Here is a 10497-nt window from a genome sequence, read left to right as displayed (position 1 = left end):
AATCCATGATTGTGCACCCCAATCAATACATGTCAGACATGCTTTTAAGTTATGTACCCAATAGGTCCCTCAGAGCCTAGGACCAAAACACATAGAGAGGCAGCCTTTAGTTATTATGCCCCCAGCCTCTGGAATAGCCTGCCAGAGAACCTGAGGGGGGCCAAAACTGTGGACATATTTAAAAGAGATCTTAAAACACAACTTTTTAGCTTTGCTTTTCCTTAGGGTGCTTTTTAGTTATTCTGTTTTTCTTTTGGTTTTTATCCTCTTACGCTTGTTGTGTAGTAAATATTTCTGTTTTTATTTTCATTGTTTTTATTTGTTTTTTCCTGTGAAGCACATTGTGTTGCATTCCATGTCTTAAATGTGCTGTATAAATAAAGCTTGATTGAATTTGACATCACACTCTCTCTGACCCTCTAACTTAGTAGAAATCTCTAGAGCGAAAACAGTAAACACAACAGCAATTATTAAATACAAATGAAAAAAAAAGTATATTCACACATATCATCCGTGCCCTTGGTTTGCAATTTTAAACAATTTCAAACAAATCAATTTCCTAATGCATCTTTTTCATATCAAACATTATCATGCATTTTTATCAAATTAATCATTATTCCATGTCAAGTATTTTTATAGCAAAATTAAGCTACCTTACACAATCTTAGAGTGGTATTATCATAGAGCAGTACTATGACCTTGTGGGATAGTCTCTCTTTCCCTAATGAATTACAAATACATGATCAACCTTTCTATATTTGTATTTACTGTACTTTTATAATGGGAGAATCAGGGGAAACAATTTACTTGAGGGACACACAATATACCCACATCCCCGAAAATAAACCACCTGATAGAGAAGTCCTGAGATGAAGAGAAGATGGCCACTCTGGTATGTTCTCTCAGTAGGGCTTTCTCTGAACAGGAGACACAGTACACACACACACAACGATCAGGGAAGTCTCTCTCTCACACACACTCACTCAATCATGCACAACCACACGTATACAGTCATGTAGCGTTGTCACGATACCAGTATCGCGATACTACGATACCGGATTTTCCATGGCAAAAAGGAAAACACAAAGCAGACTAAACTCTTTAGTCCTTAAAAAAACAAAACTACTGTATGTAAAATATTGTGTGCTATAGCTTGGAAAATAAACATGTGATTCTGGGTGACAACATAAGGCTGCTTGTTTCCAACATTAGGACTGTTTTCCACAGGAAATTGAGTCCGCTTCATGTTTTATTTCCTTGCCATGATACCTCTTGAGTATCACGATGCTGGTATCGTGACAACCCTACATTCATGCTACACACACATCACAACTGCTGCTACCAGACTCTTAATATACTGCTCAGTTTATACACTGCCCCCATCCCCCCTTCTCCAGTACATGTGTAAATATTGGACTATATATTTTGCCTTCCTGTATTATACTTATGCTAAAATGTTATTCTATTCTACTGCCTTTTACTTTATGTTCATATACTTATCTTTTATTATTTATTATTGTTGTTGCATTGTCGAGAAGGAATCTGCAAGTAAGCATTTCGTTGGATGATGTATACCATGCGTATCCCGTATATACAACTAATAAAACGTGAAACACACACGTTATGTATGAAGATGTACCCACCTTGTTTGCTTTTCTTGCTGTGAAAGAAAAACATTCAAAGTTCAAAGGTTGTCCTAACAAGCAAACAACAATGAGAAATATCCCAATTGGGTGAGCTCATTAACAAACTTAACCTGGCAATGACTAAAGGTAAAGGACAGGGTCTCTGGTGAACTAGAAAGGCTCACCTGAGCTCAGGCGGGGTAGCATCACACACAAAGTGGCCACCATGACCAGGATGAATCCAAAGATCAACCACCACAGCACAAAGTTCCAACTGCCAAACTCTGATAAAACACAACAACAAAATGTATCAGTCAATGCAGTTTTTGTAGTATACTCTCCTTTCATAGCATACTACAGTACATACTGGGGCTGCCATCAAGTGGCCATACATACTGGGGCTGCCATCAAGTGGCCATAAATTGGTACTGCATACAGTTTAGTATGTGTTTGGATCAATATGCTCTGTAGACTATATACAATGAGCATACAAAACATTAAGAGCTCTTTCCATGACAGACTGACCAGGTGAATCCAGGTGAAAGCTATGATAACTTATTGATGTCACTTGTTAAATCCACTTCAAATCAGTGTAGATGAAGTGAAGGAGACATGTTAATAGTCCCCTGTAGCTCAGTTGGTAGAGCATGGCGCTTGCAACGCCAGGGTTGTGGGTTCGTTTCCCCATGTATGCACTCACTAACTGTAAGTCGCTCTGGATAAGAGCGTCTGCTAAATGACTAAAATGTAAAGAAGTATTTTTAAGCCTTGAGACATGGATTGTGTATGTGTGCCATTCAGAGGGTGAATTGGCAAGACAAAATATTTAAGTGGCTTTGAATGTGGTATGGTCAAGAACTGCAACGCTGCTGGGTTTTTCACGCTCAACAGTTTCCTGTATGTATCAAGAATGGTCGACCACCCAAAGGACATCCAGGCAACTTGACACAACTGTGGGAAAGGGGGGTGGGGGTCGACCATTAGCAAGGTGTTCCTAATGTTTGGTATACTCAGTGTTTATAAAATGTATAAAATATGCTTCTGTAAATCTGCAGAAATGTGTATGAACGCATACTGTATCATTGTACGTAATCAAATTGGTTTTCATTCAAGGGTATTAAGGTACTCAACCGTGCCTGAGAAAACTACCTTTACTTTAAAACTTCATGGTAAGTTCCTAAACCACCTAACCTGTGACGATGAGGGTGAAGCTCTTGCGGATGGGCATGCGCAGGGAGCTGTGAGACACCCTGCAGAAGTACTTGGAGCCTGAGTCATGCAGGGAAGCGTGGATCAGGAAGAAGGCTGACAGAGAGTAGGTCCCGTCCCGGTGGTGGCGGTGGCTGGAGTACAGGACAGTGTCCAGTTTCTCTGGTAGGAGGCCTCCACCTCCACCACTGGGCTCCCTGAACCACTCTATCTCCACATCCAGGGGGTAGTAGCCCTCCGCCTCACACACCACCTTCTGCTCCCCCCTGTCCACCAGGGAGATGGTAGAGTCTACGTTCAAGGACACACGAGGAGGCTCTGAGGGACGATGTCAGAAATGACTGGCATTACAATGAGGATGTTGGTGGTATATACTAGGTGATCAAAATGGCAGTCCATGACACCTTTAATTGGTTATTATGGTTATATTATTATGGTTATCATGTCATAGAGATGTACATATTCATAAATGTGTATATGTGTATCAGGTAATAATAATAGTCATTTGTTTATCCTTTCAATATTCAACAATAGAGCAAAGCTTCAAAAATTAAATGTATCTGCCTCAAGTTCCGTGACCCCTAACCCCTCCACCTTACCCAAGATGTGCAGAGCGATGTCATGTCTACCAAACAGCGGAGCCACTGAGACAAAGCAGACATACGTCCCCTCGCTGCTCTGCTTGGTGAGGGGGAGCATCAGGGATGCGTCGCCCCTACCGATGCCCTTAAGTGCCACCCCGCCCCCCTGCGTCTGGCCCGAGCGGCTGGAGTGGCTGAAGAGCGTGGTGTGTTCGCTGTGTCGCTGAAAACGCCATTCCACTGTCAGGTCGGCTGCCTTGTGGTCCACGTCAAACTGACAGTGGAGGCTCTGTTGCTTCAGTAGGCCCACCCGCACAGTGGGAGAGCGGGTGAGGACTACCATCACAGCTATACAGACAAAGGTCACAGCCAAGGCAGGGCAGGAAGGGGGGCATACGGTGAAGAGGAGGGAGAGGGAGGAATTTAGAAAAAGGGAGGTTATAGCTAGGGTCTTATTCTGATGTGTGTGACATACACATACTGTACAGTATATGTGACTCAGACTTTCAGGAGAGAGAAGTATTTGACAATTTACATGAACATTGAACTCACACATACAGTGAGGGAAAAAAGTATTTGATCCCCTGCTGATTTTGTACGTTTGCCCACTGACAAAGAAATGATCAGTCTATAATTTTAATGGTAGGTTTATTTGAACAGTGAGAGACAGAATAACAACAAAGAAATCCAGAAAAACGCATGTCAAAAATGTTATAAATTGATTTGCATTTTAATGAGGGAAATAAGTATTTGACCCCTCTGCAAAACATGACTTAGTACTTGGTGGCAAAACCCTTGTTGACAATCACAGAGGTCAGACGTTTCTTGTAGTTGGCCACCAGGTTTGCACACATCTCAGGAGGGATTTTGTCCCACTCCTCTTTGCAGATCTTCTCCAAGTCATTAAGGTTTTGAGGCTGACGTTTGGCAACTCGAACCTTCAGCTCCCTCCACAGATTTTCTATGGGATTAAGGTTTTGAGACTGGCTAGGCCACTCCAGGACCTTAATGTGCTTCTTCTTGAGCCACTCCTTTGTTGCCTTGGCCGTGTGTTTTGGGTCATTGTCATGCTGGAATACCCATCCACGACCCATTTTCAATGCCCTGGCTGAGGGAAGGAGGTTCTCACCCAAGATTTGACGGCCCCGTCCATCGTCCCTTTGATGCGGTGAAGTTGTCCTGTCCCCTTAGCAGAAAAACACCCCCAAAGCATAATGTTTCCACCTCCATGTTTGACGGTGGGGATGGTGTTCTTGGGGTCATAGGCAGCATTCCACCTCCTCCAAACACGGCGAGTTGAGTTGATGCTCCATTTTGGTCTCATCTAACCACAACACTTTCACCCAGTTCTCCTCTGAATCATTCAGATGTTCATTGGCAAACTTCAGACGGGCATGTATATGTGCTTTCTTGAGCAGGGGGACCTTGCGGGCGCTGCAGGATATCAGTCCTTCACGGCGTAGTGTGTTACCAATTGTTTTGTTGGTGACTATGGTCCCAGCTGCCTTGAGATCATTGACAAGATCCTCACGTGTAGTTCTGGGCTGATTCCTCACCGTTCTCATGATCATTGCAACTCCACGAGGTGAGATCTTGCATGGAGCCCCAGGCCGAGGGAGATTGACAGTTATTTTGTGTTTCTTCCATTTGCGAATAATCGCACAAACTGTTGTCACCTTCTCACCAAGCTGCTTGGCGATGGTCTTGTAGCCCATTCCAGCCTTGTGTAGGTCTACAATCTTGTCCCTGATATCCTTGGAGAGCTCTTTGGTCTTGGCCATGGTGGAGAGTTTTGAATCGGATTGATTGATTGCTTCTGTGGACAGGTGTCTTTTATACAGGTAACAAGCTGAGATTAGGAGCACTCCCTTTAAGAGTGTGCTCCTAATCTCAGCTCGTTACCTGTATAAAAGACACCTGGGAGCCAGAAATCTTTCTGATTGAGAGGGGGTCAAATACTTATTTCCCTCATTAAAATGCAAATCAATTTATAACATTTTTGACATGCGTTTTTCTGGATTTTGTTGTTGTTATTCTGTCTCTCACTGTTCAAATAAAACTACCATTAAAATTATAGACTGATCATGTCTTTGTCAGTGGGCAAACGTACAAAATCAGCAGGGGATCAAATACTTTTTTCCCTCACTGTAGATCATAACAAGATAACTACCTAAAGTAAATAAACAAGGGTATAAAAGGAAACACTGACATTGTCACAGACTAGAGCTGTGCTTCCCAAGGGGTGTACATGTTTGCCCTAGCACTAACACAGTTGATTCAACTAATCAATTCATCATCAAGCATACTCTCGCAGACACTCGGCCCTCCGTGGAATGAGTTTGACGTGATCTACTGCATAAAAATAGACAGAATGAAAAGTCTCCATTACTTGATGTGGTTAGCGTCTCTCTGTCTGCGATGGCGGCCCAGTTGCGGTAGTCTGCCTGGCCAGGTGTGGGCGTGGCAGGGGTGTGTCTGAGGAAGCTGGTGATGACAAAAAGGCCGTCGGTGTGCCGTAAGGTGCAAGTGAACCAGATGTCGTGCTCCTGGGCTCCTAAACCTGGCCAACGCATATGGATGCCCTCCGTGCTGTACCTGCGGATCTCACACTGCAGCTGGTGCTCCACTACTGCCCCTTCAATGTACTTCCTCATGTCCACCTTAGAGCCTGAACACACACACGGTTTGAAGAGCACCTCTCAGTGTTGAAACACCAAACATTAACCATCACTGTAGAACACATAACCAAATCTGACATTTGTTTTGCTGTTTCTCTTATTCACCTGTTACAAGGAAGGTGATGGTATTTGGGTTCAAAGCACTGTCCCCTGGATGACCAAACTGCAGCCCAGCGTCTCTGTGTTGGTACTGGGTTTCAGCATGTCCCTCATCATTGAACTTGACACGTTCATCCACCAGCTGACAGGGCAGCCAAGGCACCTGTTCGAAAGACTGGATTCCTGGCACCTCTGTCAAATCGATGAATAAGTAGAATAATCACAATGAGAGTTTAAATTTAACTTCACCTTTAAAAATCAATCATAATTATAGGCTAACAAATAATCCATTCATAAGAACTCTGAATGAGCACAGCATGCGTGAAACCATCAGCTGAAAGAGATATACTCGCAAAAATAGGTCATAAAGTAGCCTACCTGCACAGATAAATAAACAGAGAACAATATTGACGTTTAAACTCATGTTACAAAACTGTCTTCTGGAGCTATCTTTCCCTGTGCCATTCGGACTCCAAGAACTTTCACTTTCATTTACGCAACTTGAAGCAAGTGAAAAAATATAGAACCTGCTCGTGCAGCTGTCTGTAAGACATGTTAACGTTCAATTTTTACAATGGCTTGTAATAGTAAATTAATATCAGATAATATGTGAATTAGGAGGAAAGTGTTAAAAACTACGAGACAAAACAATATTAAAACCAAAACATGCTACTGCAACTAAACAATCCCCCCCTATACATCCATACCATGAGTGTCGCTGTAAAGTCATGAAAATACATTTTGCCGCTCTTCAAAAAAAAAAATCCATCCCACGTGACGTTGATGCGGACAACGAGTTGTTTTGAATTATCGGGGAAAAAAGTCTACACGTTTCTTTGATTGGTTTCTTGTAATATCGCCTTTGCAAGTAAGTATCTAGTTAAAGTATTAACTTACTTGTCTTTTTATTAAAATTAGTAGGATAATTAATTGAACAAAAATGTATACGTGCAATTGCGTCCAGAGTGGATGAAAGAAAGGACATTTGAAGGCTAAACTGCGCCTCACCCAAACACAATGATGACTCAAGATAGCTATGAGATTTGAGCTGAATGCATTTTCTTTGTTTATAGCTATAACATGTTAGCTGTATGTATTTGCAGAACTAGCTGTGAATACACATTATTTACTGTCAGTAGTACCTGTAGTGAAATGTGTTGCTATGTGTTGGGGTAAAACCATTTGAATTGAATCACTTTTTGACAACACTACTTTTGATTTGAACTTAACCTTTAATACATATTTGCCCATTGTATAAGTGCTCAGAAAGTGACTTTTTGGACCTGAATGGCAAAATATTAGAACCTTATTCTAAAATGGAATTATTATTATTATTAATTTGTTTAATCCCCCTCAATCTACACACACTACCCCATAATGACAAAGCAAAAACAGGCTTCTAAATTTTTTTGCAAATGTATTACAAATAAAAAACTTATATCACATTTACATAAGTATTTAGACCCTTTACTCAGTACTTTGTTGAAGCACCTTTGGCAGTGTTTACAGCCTCGAGACTTCTTGGGTATGACGCTACAAGCTTGGCACACCTGTATTTTGGGAGTTTCTCCCATTCTTCTCTGCAGATCCTCTCAATCTCTTTCAGGTTGGATGGGGAGCGTCGCTGCACAGCTATTTTCAGGTCTCTCCAGAGATGTTCGATCAGGTTCAAGTCCGGGCTCTGGCTGGGCCACTCAAGGACATTCAGAGACTTGTCCCGAAGTCACTCCTGCGTTGTCTTGGCTGTATGCTTAGGGTCCCTGTCCTGTTGGAAGGTGAACCTTTGCCCCAGTCTGAGGTCCTGAGCACTCTGGATCAGGGTTTCATCAAGGATCTCTCTGTACTTTGCTCCATTCATCTTTCCCTCGATCCTAGTTTCCCAGTCCCTGCCGCTGAAAAACATCCCCACAGCATGATGCTGCCACCACCATGCTTCACTGTAGGGATAGTACCAGGTTTCCTCCAGACGTGACGCTTGGCATTCAGGCCAAAGAGTTCAATCTTGGTTTCATCAGACCAGAGAATCTTGTTTCTCATGGTCAGAGTCCTTTAGGTGCCTTTTGGCAAACTCCAAGCGGCCTGTCGTGCCTTTTACTGAGGAGTGGTTTCCGTCTGGCCACTACCATAAAGGCCTGATTGGTGGAGTGCTGCAGAGATGGTTGTCCTTCTGGAAGTTTCTGACCATCAGGTTCTTGGTCACCTCCTGACCAAGGCCCTTCTCCCTTGATTGCTCAGTTTGGCCAGGCAGCCAATCTAGGAAGAGTCTTGGTGGTTCCTAACTTCTTCCATTTAAGAATGATGGAGGTCACTGTGTTCTTGGGGACATTCAATGTTTGGTACCCTTCCCCAGATCTGTGCCTCGACACAATCCTGTCTCGGAGCTCTACGGACAATTTCTTCGACCTCATGGCTTGGTTTTTGCTCTTACATGCACTGTCAACTGTGGGACCTTATATAGACAGGTGTGCCTTTCCAAATCATTTCCAAGGATGATCAATGGAAACAGGAATCACCTGAGCTCAATTTCGAGTCTCATAGCATAGGGTTTGAATACTTATGTAAATAAGGTATCTGTTTTTTTACTTTTAATACATTTGCAAACATTTCTAAAAACCTGTTTTCGCTTTGTCATCATGGGGTTGTGTGTAGATTGATGGAAAAAACTATTTTATCAATTTTAGAATAAGGCTGTAACGTAAGAAAATGTGGAAAAAGTCAAGGGGTCTGAATACTTTCCGAATGTCTTCATCACAATTTGTTTTTAAATAAACGGTTGACATTGATATCACTTAAAAGTTTACAAAACAGGGTTGTCAAACTATTTTATAATTACTTTTTAAAAATGTATAATAATAACTGTCATATTCACATGTTGTACCTTACACCCTATTTTACATCATCTGAGGTAGTCTTGTGACTGCCGTAGGTTGACACAACATGCTCTTGAATACAGGGTGGTTGTCATGTTTTGGCTGATAATGTACTAATACGTTGAAATGTCAACTTTCAAATGGTACCACAAAGGTGGTTGGAGGTCCACACATAAGAGAATGTTGACTTGAATGGGAATATCAGTTGTTTTAAATTATACTGTTAATCATCCATAGGAAACCTATTGAAATCATAGAAATATAGATAATAGAATAGAGGTGACCATTTAAAAGGTGCCACACATGTTTATTAAGAATTTTTGCATTGTAATTTCAGAAATATCCATAATATATCTGCAGTAATAGTGGAATGATGGTGTGTTTCACAGTATTACTTACCCTCCACTGTTGTGATTGGCTATGATATTCGTGTATTGATTTATTCTGCCAGAGCAGTATCTGATGTTGCCATGTCAACATGGGAAAGCTGTTTTGACTTTGGCTGTGTTATCTAGTGGAAATCGGGTCAAGTGGCCAATGTAGAAATCGCTCTGTCATTTCCTGGTTGCTTAAATTCTGCACTGTTCGCTCAATTTCAGAAAACAAGCACTGGATAGTTTAGGGAATCATTGTACTAAATTGCTGTGAAATATGTTTTTTATAGTTTTTACTTCTGTTTGAAGCTGGTTGACCAAACCTAAAGTAAAAGGCTCAAGCGCAAGTCTGCTGGTGGCCGTGTCACAGACCCTACCCTGGGGCACGCTGCTGAGAGCCATGCAAGAGCTGCTCCGCTCAGGCTGGCTCCACGTGCCTTACTTTCTGGAGTATGTGGACTTTCTCCCCCTGCTGGACCTGTGGGCATTCTCCTGCGAGCTGCGTCTGTCCATGCTGCATGACCTCCAGCTGCTCTGTGACTCCAGCTGCAAAGACTGGCTGCCTGGACAGGGCTGGGCCCACGTGGGGCGGCTGTACGTCAGCGCCATGAGGGAGGTCATAGAGTCCCTGAGGGGAAAGCTGTCACAGTCTTCCTCCAACACTTCCACTTCACCCAAAGAGAGGACAGCTACCAACACCGCCAGCCAGGAGGTGCTGTTTGTACTGAGCCAGCTCTTCTGCCATGTGCAGCACGTTTAGGTGATGATGCCCAGCGGGCAGTGCGAGTCCCTGTTCCTGTGTGCCCTGGAGATCCTGACCCACTACGTGGCAGTGTTGGCCGCCCACCCCAGCAGCAGCTCCCACCTGGAGACCGAGAACACTCGCCACTTCTTCACCACAATCACAGACAACCTGGAGAGCGCCGAGATGAAGGCTGTGTTGCATCAGAAAATTGCTCAGCTGTCATCTTCAGGTTGATGTACTTTAAGACAGCACTTGAATGAAGGTTTATTGTTCCCAGCCTCAAATAAGTGTTCTGACCTTGTGTTAAAATAAAATA

General features: G+C 42.8%; 2 protein-coding genes across 2 annotated transcripts; one reads left to right on the top strand and one right to left on the bottom strand.

Annotated features, from left to right (window-relative positions):
* Positions 1-328: 328 nt before the first annotated feature.
* LOC311105514 (tapasin-like) lies at positions 329-6906 on the bottom strand. Its single transcript, XM_084147688.1, has 8 exons — positions 6571-6906; positions 6199-6384; positions 5805-6083; positions 3434-3763; positions 2817-3152; positions 1811-1909; positions 1644-1660; positions 329-917 (listed from the first exon to the last, which is right to left on the bottom strand). The coding sequence occupies exons 1-8, from the start codon at positions 6614-6616 to the stop codon at positions 903-905; spliced, it is 1308 nt and encodes a 435-aa protein (XP_084003814.1). The 5' UTR covers positions 6617-6906; the 3' UTR covers positions 329-902.
* A 62-nt stretch (positions 6907-6968) lies between these two features.
* LOC311105869 (gem-associated protein 4-like) lies at positions 6969-10451 on the top strand. The gene is made up of 2 exons (XM_084148089.1): positions 6969-7060; positions 9746-10451. The coding sequence occupies exon 2, from the start codon at positions 9837-9839 to the stop codon at positions 10194-10196; it is 360 nt and encodes a 119-aa protein (XP_084004215.1). The 5' UTR covers positions 6969-7060; positions 9746-9836; the 3' UTR covers positions 10197-10451.
* Positions 10452-10497: the final 46 nt, after the last annotated feature.

Source organism: Coregonus lavaretus (assembly GCF_964263955.1).
Source record: "Coregonus lavaretus genome assembly, chromosome: 30".
Classification (NCBI taxonomy): Eukaryota; Metazoa; Chordata; class Actinopteri; order Salmoniformes; family Salmonidae; genus Coregonus; species Coregonus lavaretus.
The sequence above is the reverse complement of the archived record's forward strand: the minus strand, read 5'-3'. Positions and strand labels throughout refer to the sequence as shown.

Excerpts from the sequence above, each read along its gene's own strand:
- LOC311105514 (XM_084147688.1), bottom strand. The coding sequence starts at position 6,616 with ATGAGTTTAAACGTCAATATTGTTCTCTGTTTATTTATCTGTGCAG. Across the intron at positions 6,385-6,570 it reads CTGTTTATTTATCTGTGCAG|AGGTGCCAGGAATCCAGTCT; the intron begins GTAGGCTACTTT and ends TCGATTTGACAG. Across the intron at positions 6,084-6,198 it reads CATCACCTTCCTTGTAACAG|GCTCTAAGGTGGACATGAGG; the intron begins GTGAATAAGAGA and ends GTGTGTGTTCAG.
- LOC311105869 (XM_084148089.1), top strand. The coding sequence starts at position 9,837 with ATGCAAGAGCTGCTCCGCTCAGGCTGGCTCCACGTGCCTTACTTTCTG.